This window comes from Lithobates pipiens, unplaced genomic scaffold, assembly GCF_037356315.1.
Source record: "Lithobates pipiens isolate NorthernLeopardFrog02 unplaced genomic scaffold, aLitPip1_a1.2 Scaffold_18, whole genome shotgun sequence".
Lineage (NCBI taxonomy): Eukaryota > Metazoa > Chordata > Amphibia > Anura > Ranidae > Lithobates > Lithobates pipiens.
The window spans coordinates 282521162-282541018 of NW_027507758.1; the positions used below are offsets into that span (position 1 = coordinate 282521162).

Here is a 19857-nt window from a genome sequence, read left to right on the forward strand (position 1 = left end):
TCATGATATTTAAAAGAATATTTCATTTTTATTGTTTCACTTTAAGCATTAAAAAAAATCACTGCTCCCCAAAAAAATGGCAGTTTAAAAAAAAAAAATTGCATTGATACATGTCCCCTGGGGCAGGCCCCGGGTCCCCAAACACTTTTTATGACAATAACTTGCATATAAGCCTTTAGAATTAGCACTTTTGATTATTCATGTTCATGTCCCATAGACTTTAACAGTGTTTGTGTGTTCTGCAGAATTTTTTGCCTGTTTGCATCTTCTGCTGAGAACCAGGAGGATGTTCGGCTCATCCCTAATGTTGATGTAAATTACCTGCCTCTCTAAACTGTGTCTCGGCGGCCCGATGTGGCCCTTTGCTTTATTTTATCTGGCCCTCGGGCATTATTTTATTCACTGGCACCAATGAAGGATATAATTCCTCTCAATGACACCAATGATGGGGCACAATCCCTACCAATTAAATTAATGATGGGGCATTATTCCTCCCAATGACACCAACAATGTGGCCCAATTACAACTATGATGGGGTACAATTCCTCTCACTGACACCAATGATGGGGGGTTGCTTAATACCACTGATGCTGGGACATTTTGTGCGCATGTTGGCCACAGACCAGCCCCCCTAAAGTTTGAAAGACAGTAAACTGTCCCTTTGTTTAGAAATTTTGAAGGCCTCTGCTCTAGAGGATCTCCACAGTCTCCTTGCTTTGTAGTGTAAGGCAACAAAAAAATTGAAACGCCAAACCACTGCTAAGACGTTCAGATACAACTTCATCCCATTAAAAGACAAGTGGACAATCAAAAAAAGTAACCAATGCATTTTGGGGGTCCAGGAGCAGCCCACCCCTTCATGAAGATTAGAAAGAACATAAGAACGTTTCCATATCAATACAATATCCCCTCTTCGGAGTCAAATTTAAAACCAAATAGTCAATAGTATTAGAAGTGTCAAAATGAGTATGCAAAACTAAATATATAAATATACATACTGTATAATATCAATAAAAATATACTTTATATATTATTATATAAAAACGTTAGACAAATATGAAAACATGAACACTATACCATACCATTACAGTTCATCAATTAGGTAAAAAAAATAATAGTACTAATAATAAGAATAATTATTAAAATGATACTTTCTGCTTAGTATATAGAGAATAAATGTATGAAAAAATTAGTAAAATTTATCTCACATCTAATATGTGCATAACTTGAGCCATACATTATACAATCAGATTGTACAATCTTTGCACAGTTAAAAAACAATAATAATACTAGTAGTAATAATAGTAATTATTACAATAGTACATTCTGTTTAAAATGTAAACCTAATGAGAATACATATCTAAAAATGAGTAAAATATATCCAAAAAACTGATATAAGCCATACACTGTACTGTCTGATTATACAATTGCTGAACAACCCCACCAGGGCAGAGAGCTGGAGTATTGTGTATATAAGGCAGCAGTGTGTTTTGGGGGGGGGGGGGCAGAGACCTGGAGCATTGTGTGTATAAGGCAGCAGTGTGATCCAGATGAAGAGGGGCAAATAGCTGAAGCATTGTCTGTATAAGGCAGCAGTGTGAGTGATCCTGAGGGAAGGAGGCAGAGAGACAGAAAATTGTGTGTATAAAGCAGCAGTGTGAACCAGAGGGGGGGGGCAGAGAGCCAGAGCATTGTGTGTATAAGGCAGCAATGCGATCCACGGGGAGGGGGGCAGAGAGCCAGAGCATTGTGTGTATAAGGCAGCAGTGTGATCCACGGGGAGGGGGGCAGAGAGCCAGAGCATTGTGTGTATAAGGCAGCAGTGTGATCCACGGGAAGGGGGGCAGAGAGCCAAAGGATTGTGTGTATAAGGCAGCAGTGTGATCCACGGGAAGGGGGGCAGAGAGCCGGCGCATTGTGTGTATAAGGCAGCAGTGTGATCCAAGGTTAGAGGGACAAAGAGCGGGAGCATTGTATGTATAAGGCATGTAAAAGTCATCTTAGTGGTCCGTGGGTTTCAAAATTGTGAGTTTAGTGGTCCATGAGGTCCGAAAGGTTGGCGACCACTGGCCTAGAAGGTGATCATTTTCTTGGTGGCAGTGGCATAGCGTGGGTTGTCAGTGCCCTGGGCAGGGCAAGAGATTTGCACCCCCTAACCCATGGATTTTTAACACTCTCTGAGTCTCTTCCGCTAATACAGTAGTACCAACCAACCTGATTCCTACACCGACCTACCTGACCACTATACTAAGCAACCTGATTCCTATACTGACCTGCCTTATTCCTACACTGACCAGTAAACTGACCTATCTGATTGATATACTAACCACTACACTGACCTAACTGATTCCTACACTGCCCACTACACTGACCCACCTGATTACTAGACTGCCCACTACACATATTATTATTGCTCACTGATTGATTGGTTGCTAGATGATACTGCACATAATTACCCCTTACTCATTGTTTGCTAGAGGTTACTGCACATCATTACTACAAACGGATTGGTTGCTAGAGGTTACTGCAAATTATTATTGCTCACTGATTGCTTGCTAGAGATTACAGCAGATCATTACTGTTCACTAATTGGTTGCTGAAGGTTACTGCACATCATTACCTCTCACTGGTTGCTAGAGGTTACTGCACATTATTAATGCTCCCTAATTGGTTGCTAGACATTTTAGCACATCATTACGGCTCACTGATTGGTTGCTACAGGTTACAGCACATCATTACAACCCACTGATTTGTTGCTTAAGGTTACAGCACATCATCTCACTGCCTGCGCACCACAGACTGTGGAAGTGACGGTACCCACCAATAGACAGAAAAGAAGAACTAGAACTAATTATTAGCAATTAGGGTTGAGGGGTGAGCTGTGTGTGGAGTGCAAGGCTTAGAGATGCGCTTTGTACGGAATACAGGGTTTAGAGGTGCGCTCTGTACAGAATGCTGGGTTTAGAGGTGTTCTGTGTACGGAATGCAGGGTTGAAGGGGTGCGCTGTGTATGGAGTGCAGGGTTGGGGGGTGTTCTGTGTGTGGTGTGCAGGGTTGAGGTGGTGCGCTGTGTGTGGCATGCATGGTTGAGGGGTGCGCTGTGTGTGGTGTGCAGGGTTGAGGGGGTGTGCTGTGTGTGGCTTGCAGGGTTGAGGGATGCACTGTGTGTGGCGTGCAGAGTTGAGGGGGTGTGCTGTGTGTTTTGTGCAGGGTTGAGGGGGGTGCGCTGTGTGTGGTGTGCAGGGTTGAGGGGTGTGCTGTGTGTGGCTTGCAGGGTTGAGGGGTGCACTGTGTGTGGCTTGCAGGGTTGAGGGGTGCGCTGTGTGTAGCTTGCAGGGTTGAGGGGTGCACTGTGTGTGACGTGCAGGGTTGAGGGGGTGCGCTGTGTGTGGCGTGCAGGGTTGAGGGGGTGTGCTGTGTGTGGCTTGTAGGGATGAGGGGTGTGCTGTGTGTGACATGCAGGGTTGAGGGGGTCTACGCTGTGTGTGGGGATGAGGGGGTGCACTGTGTGTAGCGTGCAGAGTTGAGAGGGGTGCGTTGTGTGTGGTGTGCGGGGTTGAGGGGGGTGCACTGTGTGTGGCGTGCGGGTTTGAGGGGAGTGTGCTGTGTGTGGCGTGCAGGGTAGAGGGTGATGCACTGTGTGTGGTATGTGAGGTTGAGGGGGGTGCGCTGTGTACATCCCCCCCAAATACAAAGTTCTCTTTCCCATAGATTTCAGTTCAGAGCTCAGCCCCCCTCCGGCTGCCATCATCCCGTACAGAGCTTTCCTCTGTAGAGGAGTATTCACGATGTCCATGCAGCTGCCGTAAGGAGGGGCTTCTGTCTGCATGGATGATGCCTCATCCTCTTCCTCCTGGCCCCAGTTTCATCCATTCCTGGGGTGGTTGGTGCAGGGTCAAAGTGCCCGGCCATGTAGCAGGAACAGGCAGGACTCTCCTCCCCTCAATAGGAAAAAGGTAAGGAAAACTATTAAAAGTGTAAATATTTAAAGGCCCCATTGCTTCCTACATTTATAAATGTCATATATAAAATGAGCCACCAATATTATTAAACAGCTGTTAATAGAACTACATATTTCAGAATGTTAACCTGCTATCTATATTTTGTATTTGTCAAATGGCAATCGCTGAATGAAAAAAAAAAGGTGTGTCTACATTTTCTTTGTGCACTCCGACCCTCCTACGTTGTGTAAACCTGTGCCAAGCTCCAGTGACACACTTCAGTGTATGTCTTTTATTACAGTGACAGTCATCACATGTCTAGTAATAATACATTCTGACATTTCCCATGCCTTGCCTTTATTGGCTTAGATGATAAGGAAGTTACAACAAAAGTACTTGCTAACATGATCGGTTTTAGTGATAAAGCCATTCAATTTTATTGAATTTTATAAATAATCTATTTAGAGAGAATAAAACAGTCTGTTATAGGAAATTCAATTTTGGTATAGCTTTCCTATGTATTGTATTTGATCAGAAATTCTGAATTTTGTTAATATTGAATGTTTGTTCTGACGTATAATTATATAATCTTCACACAGTTTATTAACCACTTGATAACTGGGCACTTAAAACCCCCTCGTGACCAGACCAATTTTCAGCTTTCAGTGCTCTGAACATGCAGGGAGCACCATTGGATGTTCTACGAGCATAAATTACACATCTAACTTGTTGACTAACTATTACACTTTTGAAGGCCCTAGAGGACCAGGACAGGGACACTGACATGGCACTGATGACAGATGGCACTAATACGTGGCACTGATGATGCGTGACATTGATGTGGCACTGATGACAGATGCCACTAATACGTGGCACTGATGACACGTGACACTGATGACAGATGTCACTAATATGTGGCACTGATGACACGTGGCACTAATACGTGGCACTGACGACACGTGGCACTAATACATGGCACTGATGACAGATGGCACTAATACGTGGCACTGACACGTGACACTGATGACAGATGGCACTGATACATGGCATTGATGACACGTGACACTGATAACAGATGGCACGTGACACTGACAGGTGGCACTGATGACAGATGCACTGATACGTGGCACTGATGACAGGTGGCTGTAATATGTGGCACTGATGACACGTGAGACTGATATGGCACTGACGACAGATGGCACTATGTGGCACTGATGACACGTGGCACTGATGACAGACTGCACTTATACGTGGCACATATGACAGATGCACTTATACGTGGCACTGGGGACAGATGGCACTGACAGGTGGCACTGGGGCAAATGGCACTGACAGCAGGCACTGGGGACAGGTGGCACTGGGGACAGATGGCACTGACAGGTGGTACTGGGGACAGATGGCACTGACAGGTGGCACACTGGAGACATGTTTACATATGAGGTCATCTCTCATTGGGCAAGCCGATCGCACTGTAAACGGCCGCTGTGATTGGCCGTTTACAGCGATCTGTGACTGGCTTCCCCGGGAGCACGCAACATGGAAGTAAACAGGAGGACGTCCAGGGACGGCCTCCCGGCAATTGGCGTCTGGGCTGCAGCCGTTTTTTGGCTATAGCGTGGACGCCTAATGGTTAAACAGGATACACTTTGCATGTTTTCATATTTATAATGGCCATAGTTTTTTGTTTAGCCCTCATTCACATTGATTGCGGTTTTGAAATCGCGCAACTTCATCTGAAATTGCTCAATTTCAAAGCTACATGTCAGTGCGACTTCCAGTGCGCCTTGGAAGACATCTGTGTGGCTTCATGCACAGATATCTATACAAATCGCACCCGAAATAGCCATAAGTAGTATAGGAAATACTTTTTCAAAGCAGTGCAGCACTGCAAAGTTGACGTCGCACCGATTTGAACAGTGCGATTGCTGGCAATAGGGTACGACTTCTCATGCAATTTGACCTGTAAAATCACATGCAAGTCACTCCAATGTGAACGAAGGCTAAAAGTGTAACATCAAATTCAAATATTTACATATTTATAACAAGAAGTAAATAAGCCTCAAAACAATTCCTAGTTGATCTATGTAACTGCAGGAACTGTGGAGTCATTTCTCCTCGTCCTCGGCCTGGGTTCACTCTGCTGCGATGCGCCACATCGCACCATATTCCCATGCAAATAACATGTGATGTCTGTGCGGTGCAATTTTAGTAATTTATTTTGTATGGCTCAAATTGCACTGCATCCGCACTATCCGCACCCTTTTTTTTAGCTGTATTAGAATCAGATCGCATGGGGGTTCTAACCTATGCAATCTGATTCAGGCAAACGCACTTCGTTCTGCGACTTGCGTTTGGGGTGTCATTAACTTTTATTGACAACTACAGCAGATTTCAGATGAACACAATGTGATTACAATGCGATACGGGAAAAAGCAGTGAATCTTGTGTTTCCTGCATTTCATCTAGACATGTGCACTGCCGAAAAATTTGTTTTTTTTAGTTAAATTCGTTTTGTTTGTTTTCTTCCTTTGTTGTATCATTCATTATGATCGATATTTTGTTATTTCGAATCAATTCATAAATTCGGAAAAATTTTAACTTGTTACGTTCCATACGTATAGATGCGGTATTCGTTATTTCGATAATTTGGAAATTTAGATAAATTCATATTGGTTATGTTCACTAACAGACAAATTTGAAAGGAAATTCCAATACCTATAATTAAATAGTTTATAACTATTATTATAGTTTTTATTATTATTATGTATTATGAATTAATAATAACAAAAACGTTCATAGCAGTTAATAAACCTAATAATTTAATTATAAAAGAATGCTTTTTGTTCTTTCAAATTTTCGTTCTTATTTTGGGATTTTCATGCTTTTGTATTTTCAAATTTCGTATTTTCGTTCTTTTAGAAAATGTGTTTTTGGAAAAATGTGCTCTTTTGTTAATTCAGATGTTTCCGAACTAACGAATATGCTGAATTTTAACAAAAAACTAATTCGGAATGAACCGAATTTGCACGTCTAATCTCATCAGTGTGAACCAGGAATCAATGTTTACAGCAGAAACACTTTAAATTTAGCAGCCCACCCTGATGTCTACTCCTTGCAGTGACTTTCCATCAGAATAAACTCCGACGGTCCTTTCGATGGAGTTTCCGATGGAGTTCCGACCGAACAGACTTGCCTACACACGATCACACCAAAGTCCGTTCATTTAGAATGCGATGCCCTTGCGTCGTATTTGGTCCATTGGACTAGCATACAGACAAAAGCCCACAAAAGCTGAAGCCCACAAAAGCTGAAGCCCACACACAATCGGAATATCCGGTGAAATGATTCTGTCGGACCTTTTCTACTGGAAAGTCCGGTCGTGTATATGCAGCATTAGGCCAAGCATACATGGAGAAAATTTCTTTTCTGCAACCATGGGTTGCAGGAAAGAAATTTGCTTGATTCCCCCATTAACACAGATAGGGCTGATGCTGGAATCCCTCCTGCCGGGCAATTGTCTTCTCCTAGTGAAGGTGGGGGAGCAGGGGAAGCCATCCCCGCTGAGAGAAGACACGGATTATTGCTAGTGGCTATAGCAGCCGCTAGCAATAATCATAAGAGAATCCGGCAGGCTGGTTGTACCCAAATTGATCAACTTGGTAGATTCAGCTGAGCCAGCTGAGATTCGAACCATATATGACTGGACTTAGTAGCCTTCCAGTCTTCTTACCTTACCGTTCCAGTCTTCTAACCTCTAATGTAAACATACAACTTAATGTAAAGGTCCACAGGAAGAAGAGAGTAGCAGAATGCTAAGCCCTGATTTGAACAACCTTGCTACTTATTTTATTAAAGTTGAAGATACATTTATTAACAGTGTTTGGAGCTACAACAGTCAACAGAAGTCAAAGGACTTGTTTTAAAGCGTATTTACTTCTGATGAGAATTGAGAAATATTTGAATGTCCACAGCCTGAAAAAAGTTTTACTTCAAGGCGCAGATATAAGATAACACAGCGCTCCAGGAAACAGCCCAGGAATTAAATGGAATAAAAGCGGCTTCAGCCTGACTCCTCCCAGGCTACATTTACTAACGCATTTCGCCTTGTCCACAGGGCTTAGTCATAGACTCCATGACTAAGTCCTGTGGGTGGGGCAAAATGCATTTGTGGTATGGCCTAAGAGGAGTTGGGCTGCAGCCGCTTTTACTTCACACCTAGGCTGTTCTCTAGAGTGTGCCATTTCATGTTCTTCTTCCCCATGTGTGAACACATGGGATGGGCTCTCCTAATGCTGACACCTACAATAAATATGAGTCACCAGAGTATCACACTACCACTGTTTGGAGTGGTGCCCAAAGTCCATATGGCTTTTGGTCACAAAAAACAGGAACACAGCACATTTTTAGACTCTGCACCTTGAGGCAGCCCATGCCTTCCATTCGTGACAAAGAGATTGCATTTAGGCCGGGTTCACGCTATAGCATGCTGCTCATCGCAGAGGAGCGCTGTGCGTCCTTGTTCTCAGTTTCAGGGATGGATCAGGGCAGATTCTATGCTTGAATTCGGCCCTGAAACTGAGCCAAAGATGCACAGCGTATTTGTGCAGTGCGCTCCGCAGCCGCCCTGGAGATATGTGAAACGGCTCCATAGGGAGCCAGTCACATTCTCCTGCTATGCGAATTAGATGCAGGGAAACGGACATCTAATTTGCATAGGTGTGAATGGGGGCTCAAACTTGTGGCAGGTGCTTTAGGGTCAATCCACCTAAGAGTGATATTCAAATTATACATTAGGTGTAGTCTAGTAGGCTGAGTCTGCCTTCTGTTATCTAGCAATTACCTAAAACTAGAAGATCACTTTGAGAGGGCTGAACCTTTGCTACCAACAGACAGAGAAAGCTGAAAGCTTACTGGTTACCTTATAATTATACCTTATCAAATTTATATATAAATGTAACAAGTAGCTTTCACTACAGATATGTTTGGGTATCACTACACTACACTACAGATATGTGGTTGTAGAATCTTCTATAATTGATCTCAAGCAGGGGGAGAGCTCATTTGTGCTTTCACATCGTAGGAAAAAAAAAATATTTATTGCGGGTCATTTCATTGCATTATATATGTATTTTTTTTTACCTGATATATTCAACTTATTGCTGCGAATCAATGCCTACATGTGAGCAGGCATACATAAAATGTAAAGGTAATTTTTAAAAATGTATTCAGCCTCTTTATTGATCAACAGATTCTCAGAACATCTATAAGGACTTTTTTTACTGAAGAAGTTCATGTTGGAAGGCGTCTCATTACTGATGTGACAGTGGACTCGGTCAATGCTTTTCTGTATTGGACAACGGATTACACAGTGGAGACCTGCAGACTGAATGGGCAGGAGCATCTTATCATTCAAAACCTTACTGTGTTTTCCAGTACTCAAGTGAGTGAAAGATTAAGGGAAGCAGAACATTTGATTTATGAATTCTTGCCAATGTGCTACTGAATGCTCGTATGTATTGATCTCTATACACATTATCTCCCATGGTGTCCGGAGAGCTTATCAGGCCTTAGGGAGCACACTTGAAATTCTGCCATTGACTCTTGTGTGTATGGAGCCGAATGAACAGGGATGATTATAACCCTAGTAAGCTTAGGTAAAATACGAAATGTTTAAAGAAAATGTGTGAAAGTAACAAAAGTTTATAAAAACTGAAGGTAATTGCCAAGTGAGGTTATTATGGATTATGGCTATTAAAGTAATACTAAACAGAGAAGTGTTAATTGCCATAATTCATTCACTTACACCATATACATACAGATATTGGCACTGTATTTATTTATTTTTTTTCGTTTTGTTTTTACTGTGCTAATGTATGTTCTCTATGGTGTGAGTCTGTGTCTGGACAGCCCTGATTGGTGCTCTGCCAGTCACATGACAAAAACAAAAAAAACTATTTCAGAAGCTCATTTCAAATTAGATTATAAATATCGAATAACTGTTTTACAACTTCCAATAAATCTTTATTGAACATCAGATGTGTATTTTCTGTACATTAATATGGTATAGTTTTATATATAGAGTTTTCCATAGTCTGGATTTAAGGACACTTTCCAGACTGACAGTGGTGCTGTTCATCGATCCTCCATAGAATAGAGCTACCCTAAGGTAGCTAGCTCCCTTTTACTGTCTGAATCGCTAGGTTCAAATAAAGGAAAAAAAAAAAAACCCTAAAAAAACAAAACAAATGCAGCCACCACATTTAAGTATTTGTAAGATGCAATATATTATATATATATATTTTTTTTTGAGAGGTATAAACATGATGTAAGCTTGTTGATTTGTCATCATTCAGAAATAATAATTCATCCTACAGTATCTATCTGTAAATACACAAATGTTATGTTTACCAGGTTGTGGCACTGGCGTTGGACTTTAAACATGGATGGCTTTACTGGCTTGTAAAGGATGGACTCATTATAAACTTGTACAGGACAAATCTACAAAAAGATGGGTAAATGCTTACAATTTCTCTTCTTACATCGTCTTTTACACCATTAGCCATAGCCATTGATTGGCTTTAATTACTTTAATATTCTCTTTTGTACTGCAGTGCTGCTCGGGTAAGCCAATACCTCAGAGGGCAGTCTATTAATCCATGACAACTTCACACAGAAGGTGCAGACTTCTGTAACTTCTGGACAGATCTACTCCTGGATCCTCATAATGAGCCTATAGGTGCCTTAACATATTATAAATATTAGGGCAGGAGATACATATGGTAAATTCAGTGGAAGAGACATTGGCAGTGGGAATTTCAGTATTTTAAGCACCATGATTTCCTTGACACTATGCAGTCCTAGACACAAAAAATGTGTGAGTATGTCTAATTGTGCAAGAAAAAACTGATGAGCACAATGTTTCTGATTTTATTCATACACAATAGAGGGCCTGCCTAAAAAGCCCTTCTATTATATATATATTATAAGCTGTACTTTATATTGTGAGGCATTATCTCTGAACTCAAATCAGTCTATGCAGTAGTATCTACTTCAGGCCTTTTAACTCACATTTATTCACCCAAAAAAAAAGGTTAACAAAGGTCTTGTGCACACAGGTTCAGCATAAAACAAAATTTAACCTACAACCATCTGGCAGACTTCATGGCAAGTCTGTTGAGTGACGAACATTTAAATATATAATTTTTATACCTACCACCATACATAGGTACTCTCTATGAGAAAAGCTGCAGGGAGAAAAATAAACAGAATTCAGAATCTTGTCAATACTACTTACTATTTCTGAAACCTATTTAATGGGAAAACCACCAGAAGCTTGGAGCAGACATCTCTCACCCCAGGGTGGCAAAATCATACACGCTTATTCCCTAATGTTTATAAATACCAATACCAATAATTATGTTTAGTAGGTTGAAATTTTTCATAGCTTTATGAAGTGCCATTGGTTCAATGTCTTACATTTTACTGAGTATATATGTGAACTATATGTGTGTATTTTGCACATTTATCATCAATTTATTTCACACATATTTTATTCAGTTTTTTACTGAGTTTCAAATAATATAACATACAGTGTGCCCATGCAGGGGCTAAGGAATGGACATTGAAATCCACAAGCAACAGTTTATGGTAAGCATGGCAATTTTTTGGGTCTCAGAACGGATAAAAATACCACTGATCAATTGCCTATGCACCTGCCATGCAGGTTACTACATAGTCAGGAAAACCTAACTAGAAACAACTAAGATGAGAAAGACAGAAAAGAGAGGAAGAGAAAGGGGAGGAGGTAAGTGTTGGCACCTCCCCCACAGACTTGGATCAAGAAAATAATAATGCTATTTTAATAAAAATACAATAAGGTAAAGTAACAAACTCACGAATTTCCAGCAGAGTATAAGCGTATATAAAAATCACGAGGCGGCCGGCTCTCTCTTGTTTACATTGCCCGCCCTTCCTGGTTAACGTGGAAATGCGGTGACGTCAGCACGTCGCTCACCCTACGTCGTTTCGTCAAAAGTCACAAGAGAGAGCCGGCCGGCTCGTGAATTTTATATATGCTTATACTCTGCTGGAAATTTGTGAGTTTGTTACTTTACGTTATTGTATTTTTATTAAAATTTTATGGAGTTACGCTATGGGAGCCTCTCTTTTTTGTTTTGCTAAATGATTGTGGTGGAACGGGAGACACTTTATGAAGGGGGCATGGAAGTTGGAGATACCAGCAGAGCCTATTAAAGGGATCAGGGACGTGCTATTTGCAAGCTCGTATGATCTCCTTAAAAAAGAGATCTTGGCAGCTGGTAAGCCTCACTGAATTTGGTGGTGGATAAACCTCTTTCCTCTGGGTGCACCTACTACATGCGTGAAGGGTGGTTTTGTGGTCACTGAAATGGACTGAGATTCATCATCCTATCTATCTTTCATCTTCTTCGGACTGTTTATATATTTGAAAATTATTGTTTCATTGAACTTTTTTTGCACTATTTTGCAACCTTCGAGATTTTTGCAAAAAATAGGAAAGATTATGTCACTTTATAATTTTGTTTTTTTATAAGTTTTAGCACAGCTGTTTCTTTAAGATTATCGTATATTGTGTGTGTCTCACATTGGGTTACAGCAAGAACTTATTATTATTATTCAATTTTCTTAATCATGTTTTTTATTTCATCAACACTTGATTATTTTTAATTTTAACACTTTTTTGGTCTGTTTTTCAACGAGTTTATATGGGGAAATAAGCTTGGGGGTACCTAGGGAGTGAAGACAGGTGTGCTCAGAGAGAGTTGTGGCCTATGGAAAGGTGTCCAATTTCCGCAAGGACGATATCCAATGGTACAACTGCAGGTATTGGAAAAATTCCAAATTAGGTGACTGTTGGTATTCCTGAAGGGTGGCCTAGTTAGGGAAAGAATGTAAGGTCAGAAAATTATGTACCTGAGTGAATCTGTGTGATGACCACCATCGAAATGATCTCGCAAGCTCTTCACCAGGGAAATAAGAGGACTATGGAAGATAGGAAGGAAAGGCAAAAATGGAGACCTGAGTTTGCTCGAAAAGCAGACAGAGTCCCACACTTTCAGACTGTGGGTCATTAAGGGGCTAAGAGAGGGTGGAACGTGCGATGTGGCGGAGCCACAGCAGGGTTGTTATAGAAACAGAAATATTTTAAAAATCATCAGTCATTTTGTTTTATTTACACATCAGGTAGTTCAACTAGCCCGTCCCATGTGTACACACAAGGAGAAGAACATGAAATGCCACACTCCAGGGAACAGCCTAGGTGTGAAGTAAAAGCAGTTGCAGGCCAACTACTCCTAGGCCATACTGCCAATGCATTTTGCCCCACCCAAAGGACTTAGTCATGGGGTCTATGATTAAGCCCTGGGGACAAGGCGAAATACGTTGGTGAAGTGTAGCCTTGGAAGAGTTAGGCTGAAGCCGCTTTTATTCTACTTCATTCCTCGTGGAATCTCACTGTTCATTGTGCCAAAAATAACAAACATGGTATAGTGATCTGCAATGTGCAATGGAATGCACAGAACGGCCCTGAAACTCTTCTTCTCTGGTCCTCTGTCTGTGCTCCTGGTACCTCCTCTTGCCACCATAGGAAGCTACTTTCTATCGTGGTATGCCTGTGGGCTCAATTCCAAGCCGCAATGCCTGTGCCCATAGACACAGACAGCATGGATTGGCCCTGCCCCTGCTCCCTCATTCACAAGATTTTACTGACAGCAGCGGGAGTCAGTCAAACCAATGGCTCCCATTGACTAAGTGAAGTCATTGAAACAGGGAGAGGTGAGAGCCACTGCATACGGGCACAATGCTGGATCGAATGAGGATTCAGTGAAGTATAAGGGGGGGGGCAATATTGAAATCTAAACATTATTTACCCTAATGCAGAAAATACATTAGGGTAAAATGTTTAGGCTTTAGAACCATTTTAATTTCAGTGTTTTTGACCCCCACAACCACTGGCCAGGGTTGTGGGGATGAGGCTCTTGTCCCCATTAACATGGGGACATGGTGCTTTGAGGGGTCATAGACCCCCAAAGCATCCTCCCAATGTTGAGGGCATGTGGCCTGGTACGGTTCAGGAGGGGGGCACTCTCTGCCCCCCCTTTTCCAACGGCCTGCCAGGTTGCGTGCTCGGATAAAGGGCCTGGTGTGGATTTTTGGGGGGAACTCCAAGCCATTTAAAAAAAAAATTGACGTGGGGTTCCCCTTAATATCCATACCAGACACAAAGGGCCTGGTAATTGAATTTGGGGGAACACCATGCTTTTTTTTTCATCAATGTCTTTCAATGACTGTTCTCTGTATTACGGGGAGCCGACGATTCATTATAGCCGCTAGTGCTTTTAAATTACTTTTTTTTCCTGCAGAAATGACACTTTGTGCAGGGACAGTTCTAAGCACGGGAAACATGTGCCCCTTTACAGGCATACTATACACACACCCCGGGTACGAAATTTAAAGGAATATTACACTTTTATTGTTTCACTTGAAGCATTATTAAAATCACTGCTCCCGAAAAAACGTTAGTTTTTAAAACTTTTTTTGCATTCATACATATCCACTGGGGCAGGACCCAGGTCCCCAAACACTTTTTAGGACAATAATGCCACGTACACACGTAGCAGACTATCCGGCGGACGTAGTCTGGCGGACTTTCCGCCGGACTGTCAGGCTGACTTTCCGAATGAGCTACCTGCCCATACACGGCAATTTTGCGGCGGACTAATACAGCGTACTAAGTCTGCCGAACTATCCGCCGTACTTTTGAAATGAACGGAGTCGCCCACACACGCGGAGGAAAGTCCGCTCATTTTGAGCGCATCTCCAGGTAGCCGGGGCCAGCGAAGTAGGCGTCGCTGGCCCCGTCACCTGGTATGGAGTTAAAGAGGAATCCCTATGGCGAAAAATCGGCGTGGGGGTCCCCCCTAGGTCCATATCAGACCCTTATGCGAGCACGCTACCTGGCCGGCCAGGAAAGGGGGGGACGAGCGAGCGGGCACACCCCCTCCTGAGCCGTACCAGGCCGCGTGCCCTCAACATGAGGGGGTGCCTTGGGGAAGGGGGGCCACGCAGCCCCCCCACCCCAAGCACCTTGTCCCCATGTTGATGAGGACAAGGGCCTCTTCCCGACAACCCTGGCCGTTGGTTGTCGGGGTCTGCGGGTGGGGGGCTTATCGGAATCCATGAGCCCCCTTTAATAAGGGGGCCCCCAGATTCCAGCCCCCCACCCTATGTGAATGAGTATGGGGTACAATGTACCCCTACCCATTCACCTGGGAAAAAAAAGTAAAAAAAACATAACACACAAGGGTTAAAATAGTTTATTGCACAGCTCCGGGGGTCTTCTTCCGTCTTCTCGCCGGACTCCTCCGCTATCTTCTGCTAGCTCTTTTACTAGTGGAGGAGCCCGGCTTTCTTCCGACTTCGGGGGTCTTGTCCCCCTCTGGAGATGTTGCCTCATCGCTGCCTCCGGTCACAATGGCAGGGACGAGGCGTGCGGCGACTTATATAGGGACATCACCCTGGATGATGTCCCCGCCCATTATGATGTCACAGTCCCAGCATCCTCTGGGACTATGACATCATAATGGGCGGGGACATCATCCGGTGATGTCCCTATATAAGTCGCCGCACGCCGCGTCCCAGCCATTGTGACCGGAGGCAGCAACGAGGCAACATCTCCAGAGGAGAAGAACAGAAGATGGCGACAGCGGCAGCGGCGACAGAAGAACGGGCCACCGCCTGTAAAAGAGCTAGAAGAAGGCGTGGTGGCCTGGCAAGAAGAACGGAAGAGGGGGACAAGACCCTCGAAGAGGGGGACAAGACCCCTGAAGTTGGAAGAAGAGGGCGGCGGTGAAGAAGAAAGCCGGGCTCCTCCGCTAGAAAAAGAGCTAGCAAAAGATAGCGGAGGAGTCCGGCGAGAAGACCCCGGAAGACGGAAGAAGACCCCTGGAGCTGTGCAATAAACTATTTTAACCCTTGTGTGTTGTGTTATTTTTTTTACTTTTTTCCACAGGTGAATGGGTAGGGGTACATTGTGCCACCCATACTCATTCACATAGGGTGGGGGGCCGGGATCCGGGGGCCCCCTTATTAAAGGGGGCTCACGGATTCCGATAAGCCCCCCGCCCGCAGACCCATGGGGACAAGGTGCTTTGGGGTGGGGGGGGGCGCGTGGCCCCCCTTCCCCAAGGCACCCCCCCATGTTGAGGGCACGCGGCCTGGTAAGGCTCAGGAGGGGGGGTTCTCGCTCGTCCCCACCCCCTGTCCTGGCCGGCCGGGTAGCGTGCTCGGATAAGGGTCTACTATGGACCTGGGGGGGACCCCACGCTGATTTTTCGGCGTAGGGTTTCCCCTTTAACTCCATACCAGGTGACGGGGCCAGCGACGCCTCCTTCGCTGGCCCCGGCTACTTGGAGACGCGTTCAAAATGAGCAGACTTTTCTCCGGGAGGGAAAAGTTTGTTCATTTCAAAAGTATGGCCTTGCATATTAGCCTTTAGAATTAGCACTTTAGATTTCTCTCATAGACTTGTACAGGGTGTTCCACGGCTTTTCAAATGTGCCACGAACACCCCAAATTGTTCGCTGTTCGTTGAACAGGCGAACAGGCAATGTTCAAGTCGAACATGAGTTTGACTCAAACTCAAAGCTCATCCCTAGTTGAGAGCTATTGCTGCTTTGCTTCAAAACAAGTTCTTATTGCACCAGACTCTGTGAGTTATTGTCTCTGTGCCATGCTGCCCCCTACCTACATGTGTTTCTAGAACAATGATAAGATAAATATTTTCCGTACATGTATTAAGTTATGACTTTCATATCTTTATCCATTTTAGATCTAATGAAGTAAAAATCACAGAATTTGCATCATGGAGTTTATCTCAAGTTTCCCAGCATGCCCTCATTTTCTATAGTGACCGGATATTTTGGATAAATGGGCAGAAATACATCACAGTGCAAGAACTTAATCAAAGTACATGTACACCATTTTCCCAGCCTGGGGAGTTTACAGGCTTTACACTCGCTGGAAAAAACCTTAAGAAATTTCCAGGTAATCTTCACATACTCTATATGCTCCTGTGCTTTCTATTCTACTTTCTGTAGGTTTCCCTAATTATTTATTTTATTTATTTACCCAAGTAAAAAAAAAATCCTGGCTTAGTGGGCTAAGCTCTGGTTTACACAGAATTGCATGACAAGGGAAATCACAATGGGGTTTATTTACTAAAGCTAGGGAGGGCAAAATTTGTCACAGTTCTGCAGAGAAATTATGTTAGGTATCTATTCACTCGGTGTAACATCACCTTTATATTTTACAAAAAAAATGGAAAATTTATATCAAATACTTACCGTAATTTTCCCTTCCTGATGGGCTCCATGGCAGCATACGTGTGGGTTAGCCCCGCCTCCATAATTACCCAATAGGACCTCTACTCCCATAAATCTTTGCTCCAAGCTGCTATCCGTGTTCCGTAACTAGCCTACTCCAACATTTGGGCGGGAACTCCTGCTGCCATGGAGCCCATCAGGAAAGGAAAATTACGGTAAGTATTTGATATACATTTTCCATTTTCCTGACAGGCTCCATGGCAGCATACGTGTGGGAAATAACTCGCCAAACACACCCGGGTGGGCTAAAAATGTTGAGCAAAGAAACTAGAAATGTATTTTTCATTGTCCACTGACAATACTTGTAAACCAAAATTAGCAGAAGAAAGCGCAGCTGGCTCTACACAATAATGGGAAACAAAAGTATTAATTGAAGACCAGGAAGCTGCTCTACAGATAACTTCTGGTGCGACATGTCGAACTGCTGCCCAAGAGGTCAAGATGCCCCGAGTTGAATGAGCCATCACTGCCTCAGGAGGAACCATGCCCTTAGCCTTGTATGCCCTTTGAATCGTTTGGACCACCCAAGATGAGATTGATCTTACTGATGCTCGCATCCCTTTATTTTTGCCATGGGGAAGGACAAAAAGAAAGTCTGTTCGTCTGAACGAGGCTGTAGCGTCCAAATATTGCTTCAAGGTGCGACCAACATCCAAGGGATGAATCTCTTGGTTGTCTGACATTCTAAACGTAGGTAGCACGATCTCCTGATTTTCATGAAATACTGATGTAACGTTTGGATTTGACCCAAGCATAGGGATCAGGACCACTCTGTCCAGAAAGAAGGTTAGAAATGGTTCCACAGACCCAAGATTCCTAATTTCCGACACTCTTTTGGCTGAAGTTATTGCCACCAAAAACACCGTCTTGATAGTGAGATCTCCTAAAGACAGGGGAGCGTCCGAACTTTTTCCAAGATCAGAAAGAAAATCCAGTACTAATGGAAGGTCCCATTTGGGAAACCTGGGCCTTTTTTGAGGCCTAAGCCTGATGGCTCCTTTAAAGAATTGTTGAATTAATGTATGATTTGCCCACGAAACTCCTGTAAAGGCTGAAATGGCTGAAACTTGTACTCTCAGAGAACTAACTGCCAGAGACAAGTCTAACCCTGACTGAAGGAAAGACAAGATATCTTGAACTGCCGGGGAATTATATGAATTTGACCTAGAAGACATGTGGACCATAAACCTGGCCCATATACGTTCGTATACTTTATTGGTACTCTTCCGTCTGGCACTAAGAAGGGTTGGAATCGCTTCTTCTGGGCAACCCAGAGCTTCTAGCTTTCCCCTCTCAAGAACCATGCCCTGAGGTGTAGACAGGATGGGCACGGGTGTAACAGTGTGCCCTGGGACAGTAGATCTGGCGTGTGTGTGGGAACTGGATCCCGATAGCTGAGGAGCAACAGCAGAGGAAACCAAGGCCTGTTGGGCCAGAATGGTATTATCGCAATGATCTCCACCTTCTCCCCTCTGAGCCGCCGAAGAAACTGTAGGATTACAGGAACTGGAGGGAAGGCATAGGCTCTCTGGAACTTCCAACAATCCGTGAGAGCATCTGTCCTGAACGCCTGAGGATCCCTGAACCTCGAGTAGTATCTGTGCATCTTGCGATTGTACGGCGAAGCGAACAGATCGACCTCTGGAGATACTCCCAGAGTCAGAAGCCACTCGAAGACATCCCTGTGAAGGGACCACTCGTTGTTGTCTATTCTGACCCGTGACAGAAAATCTGCTTGAACATTCTGGACCCCTGGGATGTATACAGCAGAAATGTTGACCAAATTCCTCTGAGCCCAGCTCATTATCGGTTCTACTTCTCGTAATAGAGACCAACTGCGAGTCCCTCCTTGTTTCTTTATATAGGCCACCGCAGTTGTGTTGTCCAATCTTAACATTACTGACGACCCTGCCACCAGATGGCGAAATGCTATGAGCGCTTGAAAGGCTGCTCTCAACTCCAGGATGTTGGAGACCACACACAGCGACGGGAACGACCACCTTCCTTGAGCTACTTCCGTAAGGCAATGAGCGCCCCAACCTTTGTTGCTGGTATCTGAAGTTACTATTACCCAAGAAATGGGGACTATCGAATGATGGTTGCGTAGATTCTTCCCTTGAAGCCACCAGAGGAGAGACATCCTCATCCTGGAGTAAGGAGTATGCATTGTGTTTGACTGGACGAGTCCCATTGTTGCAGAAACCCTTTCTGGAAGGGACGAGTGTGCCACTGGGCCCACTTCACCATAGGGATGGTGGCCGTCATTGTGCTAATCACTTTCAAACATTGTAGAGCCGAAAGATGAGATGATTCCCAAGCCTTTTGAATCCTGTCTCGGATCACACTGATTTTATCCTCCGGTAGGGAGATAGTGCCTTTTAATGTGTCGAACATAGCCCCTAGAAACACGATAACTTGAGTTGGAACCAGATGGCTCTTCTCCAGGTTCAGGAGCCAACCAAACGTCTGCAGAGTGGAGATGACTAAACTCTTGT

General features: G+C 43.8%; 1 protein-coding gene across 3 annotated transcripts in view; it reads left to right on the forward strand.

The window, feature by feature from the left end:
- ROS1 (ROS proto-oncogene 1, receptor tyrosine kinase) overlaps nucleotides 1-19857 on the forward strand; it is a 259981-nt gene that overhangs the window by 77523 nt on the left and 162601 nt on the right. For all 3 annotated transcript variants that reach the window (XM_077487054.1, XM_077487055.1, XM_077487056.1), the window contains 3 exons: nucleotides 9190-9381; nucleotides 10353-10453; nucleotides 16810-17024. In XM_077487054.1, coding sequence (XP_077343180.1) covers nucleotides 9190-9381; nucleotides 10353-10453; nucleotides 16810-17024 — 508 coding nt within the window. The remainder of the gene's footprint in view (nucleotides 1-9189; nucleotides 9382-10352; nucleotides 10454-16809; nucleotides 17025-19857) is intronic.